The 22788-nt window shown below is 36.7% G+C and overlaps 1 protein-coding gene and 1 non-coding gene across 3 annotated transcripts in view; both read right to left on the reverse strand.

Moving 5' to 3' along the window:
• Positions 1-22788, reverse strand: part of DEPDC1B (DEP domain containing 1B) — a 131720-nt gene that overhangs the window by 47358 nt on the left and 61574 nt on the right. For both annotated transcript variants that reach the window (XM_064376000.1, XM_064375999.1), the window contains exons 3-7: positions 15002-15137; positions 10117-10244; positions 9361-9491; positions 7426-7473; positions 3297-3437 (exon numbers count right to left, since the gene is read on the reverse strand). In XM_064376000.1, coding sequence (XP_064232070.1) covers positions 3297-3437; positions 7426-7473; positions 9361-9491; positions 10117-10244; positions 15002-15137 — 584 coding nt within the window. The remainder of the gene's footprint in view (positions 1-3296; positions 3438-7425; positions 7474-9360; positions 9492-10116; positions 10245-15001; positions 15138-22788) is intronic.
• LOC135274925 (U6 spliceosomal RNA) lies at positions 21030-21136 on the reverse strand. The gene has a single exon (XR_010342669.1). It is a non-coding gene; the product is annotated as a U6 spliceosomal RNA (small nuclear RNA).

Here is a 22788-nt window from a genome sequence, read left to right on the forward strand (position 1 = left end):
TTGATGCTAGCTGGCTGTTTTGCCCATTAGTTAGTGTAAATTTTTCGTTGTGTTAATGTTCTTTTCTTTTTGATATATTTTTGGAAAGGCTGATATTGGTTGTTCCTTTATATGTATAGTGCTTCTTTCAGCTCTTGTAAAGCAGGCTTGGTGGTGGTGAACTCTCTAAGTACTTGTTTGTTCGCAAAGGATTTAATTTTTCCTTCGATTATAAAGCTTAGTTCGGCTGGATATGAAATTCTGGGTTGAAAGTTCTTTTCTTTAAGGATGTTAAATATTGGTCCCCACTCTTTTCTGGCTTGTAGGGTTTCTGCTGAGAGATCTGCTGTAAGTCTGATAGGTTTCCCTTTATGGGTAACCTGACCTTTCTCTCTGGCTGCTGTTAGTATTTTCTCCTTCATTTCAACCCTAATAAATCTGGCAATTATGTGCCTTGGGGTTGGTCTTCTTGAAGAATATCTTTGTGGTGTTCTGTGTATTACCTGGAGTTGAATATTACCCTGCCTTGCCAGGTTGGGAAAGTTTTCCTGAATGATATCCTGAAGAGTATTTTCCAACTTGGATTCATTCTCTTCATCACATTCAGGTACACCTATCAAACGTAAATTAGGTCTTTTCACATAGTCCCATATTTCCTGGAGACTTTGCTCATTCCTTTTCATCCTTTTTTCTCCAATCTTGTCTTCTCATTTCATTTCACTGAGCTGGTTCTCGACTTCTGATATCCTTTCTTCTACTTGATCAATTCGACTGTTTAAACTTGTGCATGCTTCGCGAAGTTCTTGTGTTGTGTTTTTCAGCTCCATCAATTCACTTATATTCCTCTCTAAATTGTCCATTCTCGTTAACATTTCGTCAAACCTTTTTTCAAGGTTCTTAGTTTCTTTGCATTGGGTTAGAACAAGTTCTTTTAATTCACAGAAGTTTCTTATCACCCACGTTTTGAAACCTGCTTCTATTATTGGAACACACTCGTAATCTATTAAGCCTTGTTCCGTTACTGATGAGGAATTACGATCCCCTGTGGAAGGAGAGGCATTCTGATTTTGAGTATTCTCTGCCTTTTTATGCTGATTTCTTCCCTTCATTATATATTTATCTGTCTGTTGTCTTTGTAATTACCGACTTTCTAACTAGGTCTCTGAGCAGACGTCCAACTTGTTGATTCCCAGTGCCGAAGTCTGAGCAATCCACTGCGCCGGCCAAATCAGCGGTGTTAAGATGGATGGTGCTTTTCTGCCCGGGAATCTCTGGACTCTGCACCAAAAACTGGCGCGCTAAGGCGCCAGCTAAACTGCCGCACCGGCCACAAGAGTCGCTCTGGCGACACGTGGGGCTCCTCTGCTGGGAATCTCCTGAACCGTGAGCAACAAATATTCGTCTGAAAGTGTGGCGTCCTCTCGTTCTCTGCGCTTTCACTGGTAACTATGAGCCCGAGCTGCTAGTGATCAGCCATCTTGGATCTCTCTCCCAATTTAGTTAGCTTTCAACAGTCAGCTTCCATTCTTAGCTGAGATCAAAATGAACAATTGTGACAGAATAGAGCAGTGACATCATAAATATAACTGATACGAATTGGAATTTGTTTTTTAGAAGTTTCCAAAACAGATAATTTTACTACAGAATGTTATAAAAATAGAAAATGAGAAGGAAATCTAAGAAGTTATTTTTAATACAATCTTTAGAACTCTTATTTTACCAGTTGGCATAAAGGCAGTAAGTGACTGGTATGGTTTGGATCTGCTTTCCCGCCCAAATCTCATGTTGAAAGGTAATCCCCAGTGTTCAAGGTGGGGCTGGTGGGAGGTGACTGGATCATGGGGGCAGTTTCTAATGGCTTAGCACCATCCCCCTTGGTGACATTGCTGCAATTGTGAGAGCTAGTTATTTTAAAGTGTGTAGCACCTTCCTAATCCTTTTGGTCCTATTTCTGCCATGTAAGACACCTGCTCCCATTTTGACTTCTGCGATGAGTAAAAGCTCCCTGAGGCCTCCCCAGAAGCACATACTGTCATTCTTCTTGAACAGCCTGCAGAACCATGAGCCAATTAAATTTCTTTTCTTTACACATTATCCAGTCTCAGGTATTTCTTTATAGTAATTCAAGAACAGACTAATACAGTAGCTATAATAAGAATCTACCCAATTAGTTCATAAGCATACTAAGCAACAGCAAATATGCATCATTATGCATGATGCTCACAAGTCCATGAGCCCCCAATTCTCCTTAATTGGAATCAAAATACCAAAAAGATGCAGTAGTCTCAAAACCCAGTAATAGGCCTAATCCTTTAATTTGTTCCAATATTGTTCTGTCTGAAAACACTGACTCTTAATTTACATGACTGATAATTGTTGGATTTTGTTATTATCAGAAAATCTACAAAAGCTTAAAATCCAAAGTATTTCTCATGAGATCAAGTAACTTATTCATATATTGCTGATATTTTGTTATGATACAATGGCAGCATCTATAGTTTCCAAAATGAAAGAAAGACATAGAGAAGGAGGAGGAAGAAGAGTAAGCAACGGAAAAGAAGTGAAAGGGTAAACCCAACAACATTCAAAAACAAAAGTATACTAATTCCTACAACTTTACCTAACAGAGTATGACACCCACACAATAATTTGGTCCTTAAAGCAAAACTTCTGACAAGAAAACAATAATACTTATTGAACAATTATAAGAGCAAGAAAGTCTGATTTCCAGGAAGAAATATCAGAAAGATCTGTAAAAATAATGTTGATTTTTTTTCCTTTCTACCATGTTCCTTTCACAGTGTAAATTCTAAAGTATAAATCTATATAAGGAATAGCTACAAGTTTTAATGAATGATAAAGTTAGTATATTTATTTTATATGTCTCAAATTATAAAGTCCTACAAAAATCTGTTTCTTCTATAAAAAGAAATTCGATTTCTAAATGAAAATACACCTTCCATACTTGACTATTCATGAAGTCATAGCCAGAATAATAGAATAATGTAAGTAAATGTCAAACTTACATTCTCCTCGGCCAATAATGTTATACTCCTTTGAATAAAAAGGACATGCAACATATTATATTCTTTCTTAAGAAACAAAAACTCTTTGCTTTGAGTTTCATAATAGAGTTTAACCACTTTCTTTTACTTCTTTACAGAGCAACAGAGCAAGACTCTAGCTATACCAAATACCCTATCAGCTTTTATTTTTAAAATGGTATGAGCTTTGGCTAATGGAAGTCTCAAGATAGTGAAAAATGAAATGATTCAATATCAGTGATGCAGATAGATGTTCATTATATTCCAACTTACCCAGTACACTGACAAAAGCATCAAAAAGATGAAATGTTAGCAGAGGCTCTTTCAAGTGACCATAGTAATCAGCTATGGTTTTAAAGACATCTTTTTCAAATCCCAAGTACATAGGCTGCTTCAAATCACAACTGTTGGGCCCTATTTTGAAAAAGAGTGAAAAAGAAACATTAATGGAGTAATTACATCTAAGTATTATTCTCTGTGAATATGTGTGGCGTGTACAGATATTCAAATATTTGACATATACAGAAAAGTTTTTATGGTGAAAATTGACATTAATTAAATAGGCATTCCACATTGATATTAATTAAATAGATATTTACATTTTGCTTACACAAATATGCTTTGTGTCTAAATTGAAATCTATTATGAAACAATGAAGAAAATCACTGGCTAAGTTCCATTTTAAAAGAAACCTTTCATAAAAAACATTCTTGGGGCCGGGCGCGGTGGCTCAAGCCTGTAATCCCAGCACTTTGGGAGGCCGAGGCGGGTGGATCACGAGGTCGAGAGATCGAGACCATCCTGGTCAACATTGTGAAACCCCGTCTCTATTAATACAAAAAAATTAGCTGGGCACGGTGGCGCGTGCCTGTAATCCCAGCTACTCAGGAGGCTGAGGCAGGAGAATTGCCTGAACCCAGGAGGTGGAGGTTGCGGTGAGCCGAGATCGTGCCATTGCACTCCAGCCTGGGTAACAAGAGCGAGACTACGTCTCAAAAAAAAAAAAAAAAAAAAAAAAAAAAAAAAAAAAACATTCTTCTGAAAGGCATTTTTATTAAATGTAAACAATGATAATTTTCTTTGAAATATTCAATATTATCCTAGTCTTAATATAATTGACTAAGATTACAATTAGCTCACATATGTAACAGACAAGTTACAAAGCAATTTTTAAAGCTTTTAATTATTTCATCATTGCTATATTATAAAATCTTACAGTCATAGAGTTGAGTGAAATAATCAATTTCTGCCTGTACTTCAGATTAACAAATATTTAAACTTTAAAAAAGAAATTCTTAAAAGGGGATTTTATATTTTGTCTAAATTCATTCTGATAATAAACACTCTATTTGATCTCTGACCAACCATCAAAAGACTGTTTATCAAGCAAAGTCATACTGCAAAGTTGAAGCAATCACTGAAACCCTGAAACAGCCTGGTCCCAACCATATCCTACTCCAGCAACAAGCAAAAAAAAACATCCACTTGTGTCTGGCCCAAAGAGGAACAAGAAATGCTCTCTACAGAGTTGGCAACGACTGCCCCGGCAATCCATCCACAGACCACAGATTTACACCTGCCAAGTTGAGAGATGAACTGGAGCTGCTTGCACCTCGAGGAAAATAGCAAGTGGTCCCATGAGGAACAATGTAGCCAGCCTTCTCTATTTCCATTACAGCGTGGAAGAAAGGACCACATCTGCATTGGCTAGTTCTGGTCCAGCAGAAGACTAAAAAACTGAACCCAAATAGACCTCTATCCCCAGAGGAGCAAAAGCAGTAGCCAAGATAAATTGAAACAAATTTTTCTTACAGAATCTCTGTAACTAAAGAAAGAGGATCAAGCTAAAAAGGACAGTAAAGCATTTGGGGCCTACATTTCGAGGTTACTGCAACATGATCAAATGGCTTTTTTGGCCTCCTTAAAGACTCTCTTACCTTTCAAAATTCTGGTCTCTTCTTATAAAATAAGTTGATTGGTTAAAATAATGAAAACTGTGAAAAGCACGTGGTACCATACAAATCCAACAGCAAAGGTAGCTGCCATTTTGCTTGCCTCCTCCTCTGACATATCCCAAGCTTAATAAATTAAAATAATTAGGTTGATATGTCTCAACAAGTAATACACATTGCCTAGAATTACTCCCTGCCAGGATAAGTAGGTGGTTCATTCTAAGCAGTTGTACCCTTTTGTGAGCATCTCATCATCCTTCTTAAAAATACGTAAAATTTTAAAAAAATTTTTTTTAAAAACAGTGCACAGTGAACCCTATGAGAGGAAGCCATATTTTTATGATCTTTTCTTTCTCAGTCATCTTGAACTTTAAGAATATTTTAAGAATATTTTTAATTTTTTTAAATAAATGTTATTCCTGACAGATTCTGTAAAATAAATCCTTTGACTTTTTTGAATCTATTTTTTATTGAATCCTGAACATGCACAAAAAAGAAAAACACAGTTAACCTGGTTTTACATTTATGTAACCAACATTGAGGCTGACCAACAATGAACGTAAACAGGCCCACGTGCACACAGGTGTGACAATAAACACAAATGGTCCTGAAAGGAAAGAGGTGAGCAGCACATGAACAAAATAGGAGGCAATAGGTCTTCAAAATACCATACAATCAACCTACCCTTTCTGTTCCCTTTTAGATGACTGTAACAGGAATCTGGACTTATTAAGGATAGGAAGGACAAGAAACAGGTCTGACTTTGGTGAACTCAAAGTATATTTTGAGGATCAAGAGCAATTTCAGAAAACATAATAACTTTATAAGTTATTCAAAAGGTTAATCTTGCCCTTTGGCCAACTTTATTTGTTTGACACATAAATAAACATCTTTACAGATATGCCAACCACTCATAAAGCATTGTGCTTGATACACGTAAGACACGTTCCTTCTTCCCAGCACTTGCTACCTAGTATCATGCCACCTCACATACATGAAGATCTTTAGTAATTTATCCCTCACATTTTTCCTCTCCATTGATAAGAAATTCCAGTTATTCTAATCTTTCTGCAGAAGGTTTTTGGCTTAAGGTGCACATATTGCTTGAGGGAAAATTATGCTCTTTACTACATTGCAGTCATCATTGAAACTTCAACATCATAAACAAATTACTATATACTTTACAACATATTGCAGGCTAGATTGGTTATACTAGCTTCCTAATGTTCATTCCTAGCTGATCAACTTCTAAATCCTTGGTTTACCAGTTTAGAAACGGGAAATTTAACTTCCCATTTACACTATCACATCATTGCCAACCCTAGACAAAGATGTAACTCAAATTTCATTTACTTCAAATGCCTGAGCAGGAAAAATAAAGAGCACTTCCCCAAGCTAAGATCATAGTATTCTGCATCACAGAGGTTCCAAAATTTTAACCAAAAACCAGTGAAAATCTTAACAATTAAATCCAGAGAACCTTGGGCTTCACATAAACTAATGTTACTATTCATATACAGAAGGACAGTACAGAATGAATGAATAGCATTCATCTTCAAAAGGCTATTCAAAATCATAGGATCATGTTCCATATATTACCACTAAGATTCCCCACATTAAGCTGAATAGTTATTTTAGTTTCATTCTATAATCAAACAAAACTGATTCCATTTAAACCCATATTTTACGGTCTACAAATTCACAAATTTAAAGGGAATTTACACCTATATCTGTAATGCTAATCCTGTGCAAAAGAAAAGAAAATAAACTACTATTACCTTGTGGTATCTGTGAGACTCAAAAGGCCCTCTAGATCAAATATCACTGTTATCAGTCAGCCAAAATAATTAGAACTCTTTCCATCAAAATTACTTGTTTGGGTTAAACCATTAATCATTAGAATCCCTTCTTTGGATTAAGCCTTCTGAAAATTCCCGGAAGAACGGCAGTGTTTCTGAGATATTATAACAACATTGATATCCATAGGCCTTCACAGTGCCTATGATATTCAATGATATGGAAATCACGTGCCTATGAAATGGATTTCACATACCTATAAAAATCCTCACAGGGTCCACCCTAATCCAAGCCTTCTCATCTAACATCCAAATTACTGCAACAGTCTTTCTCGTTTCTCTGCATGCAGGTTGTTCTCTTTCCAAACCATCCTTCATCCTGTGATGAAGCAATTAGAACTAGTGTGGATGTTATCTATAGTGTGAGTAAATCTACTAGAAAGTAGAAGTACTAAATTCCTTCAGAACTGTTCTAGAATTCAGTCCTTTCACTAAGTCACAAATTTATCACTAAAAGCACAGTAGTCCCAAAATAATTAACTGCCAGTCTCACAGGTGTCAAATCAATGTTCAGGCCATTGAGCAGAAATATTTTCTAATTTAGGGAACTAATTTCTGTTAATTTCACAAAACTGGCAGATAATTAGTACTTACAATTTGCCAAACACTTCATAGCTGACAGCACCCAATGAGGAAGTTCTTCTGCAGGAAAAATAAAAATAAAAAGAAGATTTTAATTCAATTCTATATAGCTCAAGAAATAATATATATACTTGGTATCATTAGAATGTATTACTTGCCCAGGTAATATGAACCATATCTGCTAATCACAAATCATCAATTTATGTAATTAGGACATTTAAAAGATGAAAATCTTTCCTTGGCAGCAGTGTTACAACATGCACTTACATAAATCATGCCCACAAATTTCTCTAAGAACACAATGCACCTTTTAAAGCTATAGTAAAAAAGAAAAAAATGTATAGTTTCCTCCAAACAAACCAAAAGACAAACCAATTATTTTAAGAATTACAGAAAGAAAAAATATTAGTCATCAAACACATTTGTGAAACAAGTTCATCAACTACCACCAGCCTCCTAAAAAGGGTAATTCTGTAGGTCCAGTATAAGTATTATTTTACATGTTTCCATTTACAGAATGCTTTAGGCCAAGAAAATTCAAATGACATATTAATGTTAGGTTATTAGAATTAGGACAATCTTTAAATAATAGATACCTAACATTGCTACAAAAAAAATCCCAGCTAAACCATTTGGTACAGAATCTCTTCCCTCCAGTCCCTGCCACAGACATCTGATGAGGTGGGCCAGCACTCAGGCTTCCACTTCATCTTCTCTACTTCTCTAAAACTGCAAAGATACTTGTTGAATAGTGTCAGCTCTAATGAACCAGAGTCTTGTTAAATGTTCTCTTCTTTCTTAAGATCTTACTTAATAAAATGAAAGATGATTGGTCACCTAACTGATAACTAGAAGTATTAATTTGCTGCACTCAGAGAATGTGGAAGAATTTTAGATGTATTTCAAAGGCTACACTCTCCCTCTGATTCTATGGAACTTAATTTTATATGTTGATATTAACCTAACAATTCATAAAGTCACCACAAACTTATTTGTCTTTCATTGTTCTCCATTCCTCATACAGGGACTATAAAAGGAGAAGTGTTTCAGGTTTGAAGATAGGTTCTGCTCCTGTCAGGAAACGTGGCCTAGAAAAACCTCTTCCCCTCTCACCACTGCTCAGGCTATTCTGCTACATTCTCTCTGCTTCCCAAGAGCCTCTAGTCCTAAATTTAATCATATTTTTAAAAATCCAAAAAGTATTATGCCATCTTCCCACATCCAAAGGTCATCAAGTTCAAGCCAATTCCCAGCATCAAGGGTTTGCACTAAAGGAAGAACAAATCAATGAGCCCATCCAAATCTGGTCTAATCCTTAAATCCACAGGAAGATTTAAAATTAGTGTGGGGACTGTGACCCACTATAGATGCCCTAACCACATTTTTACAAATCAAAAACCAGGTTAAGTAGCTGTTATATGGTTCTTTTTTTTTCCTGGGTTTTTTTTTTTTTTTTTTCTCTGATTTGTAAACTGGCCTAGGGTAGGAAATATAAAAAATTAAAGCAACATCAACATTTAAAAAACTATCTTATTAAAAAGAACCAAGACTATTCCAGAGAATCTAACACAGAGACAACAAAACAAAAACATAAGTGAGAACTCTATGTGCAATCAGACCCTAGGACCCACCTGAAAACTGACTCAAGCTCTTAGTTATATCTTGAATGTACTCACTTTTCAGGGATTTTTCCCGGAACCACTTAATGCCCAAGGTGGCTAACAATGCACTAGCTTCCAGATGGATTTTGCTGAGGCTTTCATTCCTATATATTCATTCTATGACATTCCCTTAATCCAAACAATGTGTTAAAAGGTATTAGAAAGAATATATATAATGAAGGAACAAACTTATTCAGGGTTTAGGGAAAGGTCAAATACGAGCTGACGGACCTATGCAGCCAATATATTATGCCAATAAGAAACAAAATGATACTTATGCACTTACTTGACTTGTCATCAAGAATAACAACTCCCTGCTTGCTAACACTATATACATTATGGATGATGAACTTCGAATTGACAAGTTTGATGTCTAAAACTTCTTCTAAGGAATCCAGGCCAAGAATTTTCTGTAAACTAAAAGATAAGTAATTATGTTAATTAAGATTACATTTACTCAAAAAACTGGTACTACAAAAGATCCATCTTTAGAATGCTTTATTTTCATGAATTTCATCCAATCTTTGTGGGACAAAAAGGGTAGAAATAGTAAAATAAAACAAATGTAAAAAAATATCCTTTTGCTACTAACATTTTGCTTCACAGACTTAGTAACACACCAAATGACAAGAAAGTAATTTTGTAAGTAAAAATACTACAATACAAAAACTAACTTATCCACTAAGAAACTACTATTAGTATATCTTCATGAGAAACAAAATTTTGCTGTATGACTGTTAACTTTATACATATAGTACATCAATACCCAAGAGACCACATTTTCTATTTTGTGTTTTATTACACTTAAGATGTTAGTGTTACTAGAAAGCATAAGAACTTTTAAACTCCTTATTTAACTATTAAATAAATAGAAAGAGATAATCTCCAGAATTCAGTAAATTATGTTTGCTAAGCACAACTGCAAATACTGCAAAGTTGAGATTTTTATACATAATTTCAGAAAATAAAGTATGCAGAGAGTGAGGAAGTAGCAAAATAGGAAACAATATCTCTAAAATTTATCAATATCAAATGTACATACTATGACAACGTCATAGACTTCCATATCTCTTCCACATTGGCCTCCGTTAGCTGTCTGCGGTGAACAAGACGACAAGCTGGTACCTCTCCAATAGCAATACTGTGACGCTTGTACCACATCTCAGAATTCTAACGGAGGGGGGATGCAAGAGGGAGGGAAGGTAAAAAGGGTAGAAAGAGAGAGAATAAATATTTCAATATAAAGTGGTGTGATTTTACGAGAAATGTCTTTGATTTGGTTACTTGTAATTTGATTTAAAATAATAATTAGAAATATAAATTAACTTTCTTTGCATAGATCTCAGAGAAGTAAAGAATGATTCTTAAGACTAGGTCACATTATAAATGAATATTCATGAATTATAAAAGCGCTATGGCAATAAGTATGGCATTAACTAGCTAATTGTTCCTGTGGACATTTCAACTAATCAGCGAAATAGCAGTGAAATTAAATTTTATTAATTCAAAATTAAGGAATACATATGTAAATTCACACACTATACAGATTGAGTGATTGTTGAAAATAAAATTAAAAAGTATTACTTTTGAAAATTGTCTTTTTTTGTCAGAAAATATCAAGTAAGTGTAATGTTCAAAAGCAGCCCCCAAATCTTAGTCATCTGCAAGAGGCTCCACAAGGACAGCTGAAGATGGCAAAAAGAAGAGAAGGTTGTTTTGTTGTTTTTTTGTTTGTTTGTTTTTTAAGCATTATCTCAATCTTGGTAGTCTTCTACTGGGGATATTTTTTAAGGAAAAAATGTGAAAAAAAAGAGGCAGTCAATTCTACAATGAGCTTCTGTTTTCCAAAACTAGAATAATCTACCTTTGTTCATATATTTGGTCAGGAGCTATTCTACAATATTCCATGCCCTAACCTTCTTACCCTCAACTGGCAATAATAACAAAGTTTAGGAGGCAGAGACAAAGAAGAAGGGTAATAAATTATAGAACATATGAGAAAAGGAATTACAAGGGAATTTTGACAGAAATCTGCTCAGTCTGAACATACAAAAACAGCTGCCATACGCAATTGACCCTTTACCTTTATATCTGTGGGTTCTGCAACTGTGGATTCAACCAACCACAGACTGAAAATCTTCCAGGGGCCAGATTAAAAAAAAAAGAAAAGGGAGAAGCATCAAATAGATGCAATAAAAAATGATAAAGGGGATATCACCACTGATAACACAGAAACACAAACTACAATCAGAGATAACTACAAACAACTCTATGCACATAAACCAGTAAACCTGGAAGAAATGGATAAATTCCTGGACACTTGCACCCTCCCAAGCCTAAACCAGGAAGAAGTTGAAACCTTGAATACACGAAAAACAAAGTCTGAAGTTGAGGCAGCAATTAGCCTACCAACCAAAAAAAGTCCAGGTCCAGATAGGTTCACAGCTGAATTCTACTAGATGTACAAAGAGGAGCTGGTACCATTCCTTCTGAAACTCTTCCAAATAATCCAAAAAGAGGGAATCCTTCCCAAATCATTTTATGAAACCAACATCATCCTGACACCAAAACCAGGCAGAGACTCAACAAAAAAAGAAAACTTCAGGTCAATATCCATGATGAACATAGATGCAAAAATCTTCAATAAAATACTGGCAAATCAATTGCAACAGCACATCAAAAAGCTTAGCCATCACGAACAAGTAGGCTTCATTCCAGGGATGCAAGGCTGGTTCAACAGACACAAGTCTATAAACGTAATCCACCACATAAACAGAACCAAAGACAAAAACCACATGATTATCTCAATAGATGCAGAGAAGGCCTTCAACAAAAATTCAACAGCCCTTTATGCTAAAAACTCTCAATAAACTAGGTATCAAAGGAACATATCTCAAAACAATAAAAGCTATTTATGACAAACCTACAGCCAATATCATACTGAATGGGCAAAACCTGGAAACATTCCCTTTGAAATCCAGCACTAGACAAGGATGCCCTCTCTCACCACTCAAATTCAATATAGCATAGGAAGTTCTAACCAGAGAAATTAGAAAAAAAAAAAAAAGAAGGGTATTCAATTAGGAAAAGAGGAAGTCAAATTGTCTCTATTTGCAGATGACATGATTGTATATTTAGAAGACCCTATCATCTCAGCCCAAAATTTCCTTAAACTGATAAGCAACTTCAGCAAAGTCTCATGATACAAAATCAATATGCAGAAATCATAAGCATTTCTATACACCAATAACAGACTAACAAAGAGCCAAATCATGAGCAAACTCCCATTCACAATTGCTACAAAGAGAATAAAATATCTAGAATACAACTAACAAAGGATGTAAAGGACCTCTTCAAGGAGAACTACAAACCACTGCTCAAGGAAATAAGAGAGGACACAAACAGATGGAAAAACATTCCATGCTCATGGTTAGGAAGAATCAATATTGTGAAAATGGCCATACTGCCCAAAGTAATTTATAGATTCAACGCTATCCACATTAAGCTTCCAATGACCTTCTTTGCAGAACTGGAAAAAACCACCTTAGACTTCATATGGAACCAAAAGAGAGCCCGCATAGCCAAGACAATGCTAAGCAAAAAGAACAAAGCCAGAGGCATCATGCTACCTGATTTCAAACTATACTACAAGGCTACAGTAATCAAAACAGCATGGTACTGGTACCAAAACAGAGATACAGACCAATGGAACAGAACAGAGGCCCTGGAGGCAACGCCACACATCTACAACCACCTGTTCTTTGACAAACCCAACGAAAACAAGCAATGGGGAAAAGATCCCCTGTTTAATAAATGGTATTGGGAAGACTGGCTAGCAGTGTGCAGAAAGCAGAAACTGGACCCCTTCCTGACACGTTACAATAACATTAACTCCAGATGGATTAAAGACTTAAACAGAAGCCCTAACACCATAAAAATCCTAGAAGAAAACCTAGGCAAAACCATTCAGGACATATGCATAGGCAAGGACTTCATGACTAAAACACCAAAAGCATTGGCAACAAAAGCCAAAATTGACAAATGGGACTTAATTAAACTCTATACCTTCTGTACAGCCAAAGAAACAATTATTAGAGTGAACTGGCAACCAACAGAATGGGAAAATATTTTTGCAATCTACCCATCTGACAAAGGGCTAATATCAAGAATCTACAAAGAACTAAAACAGATTTATAAGAAAAAAATAAATAAATCCAATAGTGGGTGAAGGATATGAACAGACACTTTTCAAAAGAAGACATATGGGGCCAAGAAACATATGAAAAAAATGCTCATCATCACTGGTCATTAGAGAAATGCAAATCAAAACCACATTGAGATACCACCTTATGCCAGTTAGAATGGCAATCATTAAAAAATCTGGAGACAACAGATGCTGGAGAGGATGTGAAGAAATAGGAACACTTTTACACTGTTGGTGGGAGTGTAAATTAGTTCAACCATTGTGGAAGAGAGTGTGGCGATTCCTCAAGGACCCAGAAATAGAAATTTCATTTGACCCAGCAATCCCATTACCAGATATATATCCAAAGGATTATAAATCATTCTATTATAAAGACACATGCACACATATATTCATAGCAGCACTGTTTACAATAGCAAAGACCTGGAACCAACCCAAATGCCCACCGACAATAGACTGGACAAGGAAAATGTGGCACATACACACCATGGAATACTATGCAGCCATAGAAAATGATGAATTTGTGTCCTTTGTAGGCACATGGATGAATCTGGAAACCATCATTCTCAGCAAACTGACCCACGAACAGAAAATCAAACCCGCATGTTCTTACTCATAGGTAGGTGTTGAACAATGAGAACACATGGACACAGGGAGGGGAGCATCACACACTGGGGTCTGTTGTCGGGGGTCAAGGGAGGGACAGCAGGGGTGTGGGTAGCTTGGGGAGGGATAACACAGGGAGAAATGCCAAATGTGGGTGACAGGGGGATGGAGGTAGCAAACCACATTGCCATGTGTGTACCTCTGCAACAATCCTACATGATCTGCACATGTACCCCAGAACCTAAAGTACAATATTTAAAAAATATATAAAAATAAAAAATTCAGGGGGAAAAAATGGATGGGTGCATCTCTACTGAACATGTAGACTTTTTTTCTTGTCGTTATTCCCTGAACCAAGGGTCCCCAACCCACAGTCCACGGATGGTATCGGTCCATAGCTTATAAGGAACTAGACCGCAAAGCAGGAGGTGAGCATCTGGCAAGTGAGTGAAGCTTCATCTGTATTTACAGCTATTCTCTGTTGTTTACATAATGCCTGAGTTCCACCTCCTGTCAGATCAGCTGCAGCTTTAGATTCTCATAGGAGTGTGAACCCTTTTGTGAACTGTGCATGTAGGGAATCTAAGTTGTGGGCTCCTTATGAGAATCTAATGCCTGATGATCTGTCACTGTCTCTCATCATCCCCAGATGGGACCATTTAGTTGCAGGAAAACAAGCTCAGGGCTCCCACTGATTCTACATTATGGTGAGTTGTATAATAATCTCATTATATGTTACAATGTAACCATAATAGTAATAAAATACACAATAAATGTAATGCACTTGAATCATCCCGAAACCACTCCCACCCCATCCCACCAGCCCTGGTCCGTGGAAAAACTGTCTTCCACGAAACCCATCCCTGGTGCCAAAAAGGTTGGGGACTGCTGCCCTAAACAATACAGTACAATAACAATTTACATGCAAGAGTGAAAAACTGCAAGAGCCAGTCTTTCTTTGTTACTGGTCTCTCAGCTGTTCGCAGGTATAATTTTGTTTTAAACTACCTTCAAACTATTGTTCATAAAGGACCACAAAAAGACAGACAAAGCCTAGGAGTACACGTATGAATCTCCCTGCTGCCAGTCCCTCGGGTCTTTCAGTCATGGCACTTACCATCACAACTGGCCTCACTGGGATGTTCTCTTGTGAAGTGCCTGGTGGGGGATCATTCCATTCTGGAAATTTAATAACATCCTTTTGGTATAGGGGCTTCTTTGGATATGGCTTCAGGGGTGAAGAAGGAGGAAATCTAAAACCCAAGAAGAAATTCTCTATTACTGCAGTCAGTGGGAGACACAGATATTTTAATGATGGTCTCCACTTTTGTGTCCCTGAAAATTTATACAACAGTTACAAATTCAGATAATAAATGAGCTCATACTTAATCAAATTATTACACGTGGTTAATTGTACCCAACAATAACATGGCTTTCTTTATAATATTCATTCATTATGCCCATCAAATAACATGTATGGAGAAAAACAGGAACTGAATATGTGATAAATTTTTAAATAAATAAACAAACCCTGTTCTCTTTTCATGTGATGTCCATGATCAAAGATGTTCTTAATGATATGCTAGGCTAAGCCATTTCTTTCACTCAGCTAAAATCCTTACTGCCTCCTAACTCCAGCCAAAATTTATACATGGTAAGCTGTATGTAGAAATTATTTATAGAGAAATCCTCAGTAATACTTGCTAAGGAAGAAATATATTAACACCAAAATCATTTGGCCTAATATTCACTTTTATTACTATTTCTAATAAAGATTAATCTTTTTTTCCATTGAATAGCACTTCACACTGAGATTGGAGCTTCAGTCTAGAAACCCATCCTGGAAGGAGCTAGAAAGTGGCAGAGTCCTTATTCTGCACTTCTATACTCTCTGCTGTTTCTAGCCTTCCTGTATATCAACAGCATCATTCCTTGGATTAATACCTAAAAGTCTGCATAAATTTTAATTTTTTTAAATGCTCTACACCATACCTGATAAAGAACAGAAAGGTAATTGAATACATATTTTTTACAGATCATCTTTTTCTGTAGGTTTGTCAGAAAAGGATACAATGCATTACATTGTACTGTAAAAGTAAGAATTCTAGTTTTTAATGTTGATATAAAAGGCAATAGGTTGTTGACTTTTATTCTGACTTTTTATTTACTTAAGCCAAAATAACAGCTTAAAAATCTTGTCCATGTTATCCATAGAAAAAAAATTATCCAAATAACTAAATACGTTATCTCAAAGCAAATGTAAAAATAAAGAATTTTAAAATGTCTATAATGTTCAAGGGAAGTTTGAGAATCACAAACAAGAGTATTGAAGGAAACAGAGTGTGTCACCTCAAAATACTCCTCTTTGACATAATTATTTGGAGCTAAAGACCATTTGAAGCAAATACAGAAAAGTACTCTGTCTTTCCTCTGCTTTCTTAAAAGCAGGACAATTCTTAATACAAAGACAAAAAGGTCTTTCTATCTTTCCCTCTTTACTGCCTCAAAACAGTATGTAAATTCTCCTTTACAACCTTTATCAGCTTAGAGACTGCACCAGAGGCATCTGAGCAGACTTTATTAGTTTCCCCATAAATTTACCTTCCCACACCTTCCCTACTTTGGAAGCCTTAATCTGCTTTCATGTGTCCTGATGCTTCTCTAAAATTTATTGCTCTTTGTTGAAGACCTTATATAAGCCAGGACTCTAAGTCACTGCTTCTAGTTACTTTTATCCCACAAGATGTGCACTGCACACATTAACAAACTTGCTTGTCAATGGGGAAAGGATTCCCTGTTTAATAAATGGTGTTGAGAAAACTCGCTAGCCATGTGCAGAAAGCAGAAACTGGACCCCTACTTGACACCTTACACTAAAATTAACTCCAGTTGGATTAAAGACTTAAACATAAGATCTAATACCATAAAAACCCTAGAAGAAAACCTAGACAAAACCATCCAGGACATAGGCATAGGCAAGGACTTCATGACTAAAACACCAAAAGCATTAGTAACAAAAGCCAAAATAGACAAACGGGACCTAATTAAACTCTAGAGCTTCTGCACAGCAAAAGAAACAATCATTAGAGTGAACTGGCAACCAACAGAATGGGAAAAAATTTTTGCAATCTACCCACCTGACAAAGGACTTATATCCAAAATCTACGAAGAACTAAAACAGATTTACAAGAATGATTTAAGGAAGATTTCCTCTTTCCATGTATTTTGAAATAGTGTCAATAGGATTGGTACCAATTCTTCTTTGAATGTCTGATAGAATTCAGCTGTGAATCCACCTGGTCCTGGACTTGTTGCTGGCGATTTTTTTCTTACCATTTCAATCTCACTGCTTGTTATCGGTCTGTTCAGAGTTTCTATTTCTTCCTGGTTTGGTCTCTTGAATTAAAACAGAAATTTATACTCCTCCTCTAGGTTTCTAGGTTGTGCACATTAAGGTGTTTCTAGTAGCCTTGAATGATCTTTCGTATTTCTGTGGCATCAGCTGTAATATCTTCCCTTTTGTTGCTAATTGAGCTTATGTGGATCCTCTCTCTTTTCTTGGTTAATCTCACTAATGGTCTATTGATTTTGTTTATCTTTTCAAAGGACCAGCTTTTTGTTTCCTTTATCATTCGTATTTTTTTGTTTCAATTTCATTTAGTTCTGCTCTGATCTTTGTTATTTCTTTTCATATGCTAGGCTTGGGCTTGTTCTTGAGGTGTCACCTTAGGTTGTCTATTTGTGCTCTTTCAGATGTTTTTATGTAGGCATTCAATGCTATGAACTTTCCTCTTAGTACTGCTTTTGCGGTATTCCAGAAGTTTTGATAGGTTGTGTCACTATCATAGCTCAGTTCAAAGAATTTAATTTCCATCTTGATTTCGTTACTGACCCAACAATCATCCAGAAGCAGATTATTTAATTTCCATGTCTTTGCATGGCTTTGAGGGTTCCTTTTGGAGTTGATTTCCAATTTTATTCCCCTGTGGTCTAAGACAGTACTTGATATAATTTCCATTTGCTTAATTGAGACTTGCTTTGTGGCCTATCATATGGTCTATCTTGGAGAATGTTCCATGTGCTGATGAATAGAATGTATATTGTGCACTTATTAGGTAGAAAGTTCTATAAATATCTGTTAAGTCCATTTGTCCTAGAGTATAGTTTAAGTTCATTGTTTCTTTGCTGACTTTCTGTCTTGATGATTTGTTTAGTGCTGCCAGTTGAGTACTAAAGTCCCCCACTGTATTAGTCTGTTTTCACAGTGCTATAAAAACTGCCAGAGACCAGGTAATTTATAAAGAAAAGAGATTTCATTGACTCATAGTTCTGCATTGCTGGAGAGGTCTCAGGAAACTTGCAATCAGGGCAGAAGGGGAAGCAAACAAGTTCTTCTTCACAAGGTGGCAGGAGAGAAAAAGCAAGCAAGAGCAGGGAAAACTGCCTTATAAAACCATCAGATCTCGTGAGAACTCACTATTGCGAAAACAGCATGAGGAAAACTGCCCTCAGGATCCAATCACCTCCCACCTGGTTCCTCCCTTGACACATGGGGATTGTAGGGATGTCAACTCTAGATGAGATTTAGGTGGGAACACCAAGCCAAACCGTGTCACCTACTATTGGTTGACACTGTGTTGCTGTCTATCTCATTTCTTAGGTCTAGTAGTAATAGTTTTATAAATTTGAAAGTTCCAGTATTAGGTACATATATGTATAATATATATATTTAGGAATGTGATATTTTTCTGTTGGACCAGTCCTTTTATCATTATATAATGTCCCTCTTTGTCTTTTTTAACTATTGTTGCTTTAAAGTCTGTTTTGTCTGATATAAAAACAGGTACTCCTGCTTGCTTTTGGTATCCTTTTGTATGGAATACCTTTCTCCACCCCTTTGCCTTTAGTTTATGTGAGTCCTTATGTGTTAGGTGAGTCTCTTGAAGATAGCAGATACTTGGTTGGTGAATTTTTATCCATTCTGCCACTTTCTGTATCTTTTAAGTGGAGCATTCAGGCCGTTTATGTTCAATTTTAGTATTGAGAAGTAAGGTAATAATCTATTCATTGTGCTAATTGTTGCCTGAATACCTTGTTGTGTGTGGTTTTTTTTTTTTTTTTTTTTTTGCATTTTAGGTTTTGGGGTACATGTGAAGAACATGCAAGATTGTGGCATAGGTGCATATGTGGCAGTGTGATTTGCTGCCTTCCTCCCCTTCACCTATATGTGGTATTTCTCCCCATGCTATCTCTCCCCAACTCCCCACCCCCCGCTGTCCCTCCCCTATTTCCCCCCAACAGACCCCAGTGTATAGTGCTCCCCTCCCTGTGTCCATGTGTTCTCGTTGTTCAACACTCACCTATGAGTGAGAACATGCGGTGTTTGATTTTGTGTTCTTGTGTCAGTTTGCTGAGAATGATGGTTTCCAGGTGCATCCATGTCCCTACAAAGCACGCGAACTCATCGTTTTTGCTGGCTGCATAATATTCTATGGTGTATATGTGCCACATTTTCCTTGTCTACTCTATCATCGATGGGCATTTGGGTTGGTTCCAGGTCTTTGCTATTGTAAATTGTGCTGCTATGAACATTCAAGTGCATGTGTCCTTATAGTAGAACGATTTATAATCCTTTGGATATATACCCAGTAATGGGATTGCTGGGTCAAATGGAATTTCTATTTCTAGGTCCTTGAGGAATCGCCACACTGTCTTCCACAATGGTTGAACTAATTTACACTCCCACCAACAGTGTAAAAGTGTTCCTATTTCTCCACATCCTCTCCAGCATCTGTTGTCTCCAGATTTTTTAATGATTGCCATTCTAACTGGCGTGAGATGGTATCTCAATGTAGTTTTGATTTGCATTTCTCTAATGACCAGTGATGATGAGCATTTTTTCATATGTTTGTTGGCCTCATGTATGTCTTCTTTTGTAAAGTATCTCTTCATATCCCTCGCCCATTTTTGAATGGGCTTGTTTGTTTTCTTGTAAAACTGTTTTAGTTCGTTGTAAATTCTGGGTATCAGCCCTTTGTCAGATGGGTAAGCTGCAAAAATTTTTTCCCATTCTGTTGGTTGCCAATTCACTCTAATGACTGTTTCTTTTGCCGTGCAGAAGCTGTGGAGTTTGATTAGGTCCCATTTGTCAATTTTGGCTTTTGTTGCCAATGCTTTTGGTGTTTTGGTCATGAAGTCCTTGCCTACGCCTATGTCCTGAATGGTTTTGCCTAGGTTTTCTTCTATGGTTTTTATGGTGTTAGGTCTTATGTTTTAAGTCTTTAATCCATCTGGAGTTAATTTTAGTGTAAGGTGTCAGGAAGGGGTCCAGTTTCTGCTTTCTGCATATGGCTAGCCAGTTTTCCCAACACCACTTATTAAACAGGGAATCCTTTCCCCATTGCTTGTTTTTGTCAGGTTTGTTAAAGATCGGATGGTTGTAGATATGTTGCATTGCCTCCAAGGCCTCTGTTCTGTTCCATTGGTCTATATCTCTGTTTTGGTACCAGTACCATGCTGTTTTGATTACTGTAGCCTTGTATTATAGTTTGATGTCCAGTAGTGTGATGCCTCCCGCTTTGTTCTTTTTGCTTAGAATTGACTTGGCTATGCGGGCTCTCTTTTGGTTCCATATGAAATTTAAGGTGGTTTTTTCCAGTTCTGTGAAGAAGGTCATTGGTAGCTTGATGGGGATGGCATTGAATCTGTAAATTACTTTGGGCAGTATAGCCATTTTCATGATATTGATTCTTCCTAACCATGAACATGGAATGTTTCTCCATCTGTTTGTGTCCTCTCTTATTTCGTTGAGCAGCAGTTTGTAGTTCTCCTTGAAGAGGTCCTTTACGTTCCTTGTTAGTTGTATTCCTAGGTATTTTATTCTCGTTGTAGCAATTGTGAATGGCAGTTCATTCTTGATTTGGTTCTCTTTAAGTCTGTTATTGGTGTATAGGAATGCTTGTGATTTTTGCACATTGATTTTGTATCCTGAGACTTTGCAGAAGTTGCTTATCAGTTTCAGGAGATTTTGGGCTGAGACGATGGGGTCTTCTAGATATACAATCATGTCGTCTGCAAAGAGAGACAATTTGACTTCCTCCTTTCCTAATTGAATACCCTTTATTTCTTTTTCTTGCCTGATTGCTAAAAATATGGAACACTTCACGAATTTGCATGTCATCCTTGCACAGGGGCCATGCTAATCTTCTCTGTATCGTTCCAATTTTAGTATATGTGCTGCCGAAGTGAGCACTTTTTTTTTTTTCATTGTGTTATAGGTCCTGTGAGATTCATGCTTTAAAGAGGTTCTATTTTGGTGTGTTACACGCATTTGTTTCAGGAGTTAGAGTTCCTTTTAGCAGTTCTTACGGTAGCTTGGTAGCAGCAAATTCTCTCAGCATTTGTCTTAAAAAGACTATCTTTGCTTCACTTATGAAGCTTAGTTTGGCTGGATACAAAATTCTTGGCAGATAATTGTTTTGTTTAACGAGGCTAAAGATAGAACCCCAATCCCTTCTAGCTTGCAGGATTTCTGCTAAGAAATCTCCTGTTAATCCAATAGGTTTTCCTTTATAAGTTACCTGGGGCTTTTGCCTCACAGTTCTTAAGATTCCTTCCTTCATCTTGACTTTAGATAATCTGATGACTATGTGTCTAGGTGACGATCTTTTTGTGATGAATTTCCCAGGTATTCTTTGAGCTTCTTGTATTTGGATGTCTAGATGTCTAGCAAGGCCAGGGAATTTTCCTCATTTATTCTTTCAAATATGTTTTCCAAACTTTTAGATTTCTCTTCTTCCTCAGGAACAGCAGTTATTCTTAGGTTTGGTCATTTAGCATAATCTCAAACTTCTTCGAGGCTTTGTTCATTTTTTAAATTCTTTTTTCTTTGTCTTTGTTGGATTGGGATAATTCAAAAGCTTTGTCTTCAAGCTCTGAAGTTCTTTCTTCTACTTGTTTGACTCTATCACTGAGACTTTCCAGTGCATTTTGCATTTCTCTAAGTTTTTCCTTTATTTCCAGAAGTTGTAATTGTTTTTTATTTATGTTATCTGGTTCTCTGGAGATTATTCCACCCATATCCTGTATTATTTTTTTTTCTTTAAGTTAGATTTCACCTTTCTCTGGTGCCTACATGAGAAGCTTAATAATCAACCTTCTCAATGCTTCTTCTGGCATTTCAGAGATTTCTTCTTGGTTTGGATCCATTGCTGGTGAGCTACTGTAATCTTCTGAGAGTGTTAAAGAACACTGTTTTGTTATATTACCAGAATTTTTTTCTGCTTCCTTTTCATTTGGGTAGATTATGTCAAAGGGAAGATCTGGGGATCAAGGGCTTTGTTCAGATTGATTGTTTTGTCCCATGGGGTAATCCCTTGATGTGGTGCTCTCCCCTTTCCCCTAAGGATGGGCTTCCTGAGAGCCAAATTGCAGTGACTGTTATTTCTCTTCTGTGTGTGGCCAATCTGTGCATAGTGGGCTCTGGACTGGTACTGGGAAGTGTCTGCAAAGACTTCTGTGATGTGATCTGTCTTCAGTTCCCTTAGCCGTGGATACCAGCATGTGCTCAGGTGAAGGTAGCAGGGGAGTGAAGTGGACTCTGTGAGGGTTCTTGGTTGCAGTTTTGTTTAATGCACTGGTTTTGTGTTGGTTGGCCTGCAGCCCAGAGGTGGCACTGACTACCCTAAGACCATCATGCTACAAGAAGTACAACCCACATGGAAATGACCTATAGGATGAAGCCTCATATAAAAAGAGGGGCCAAGAAGCACAAAGACATCACATTTGTGAGCAGAAAAAGAAGCCACCTTAGAAGTAAATTTTCTAGCTCAACTGATGCCACCTTTGTTGGAAGAAAAAAACTATCAGGTGAGCTCTTTCTAAATGCTTCCCACAAAACCCAGG

Source organism: Aotus nancymaae, unplaced genomic scaffold, assembly GCF_030222135.1.
Source record: "Aotus nancymaae isolate 86718 unplaced genomic scaffold, 86718_ANA_hifiasm-v0.15.2.pri h1tg000014l, whole genome shotgun sequence".
Lineage (NCBI taxonomy): Eukaryota > Metazoa > Chordata > Mammalia > Primates > Aotidae > Aotus > Aotus nancymaae.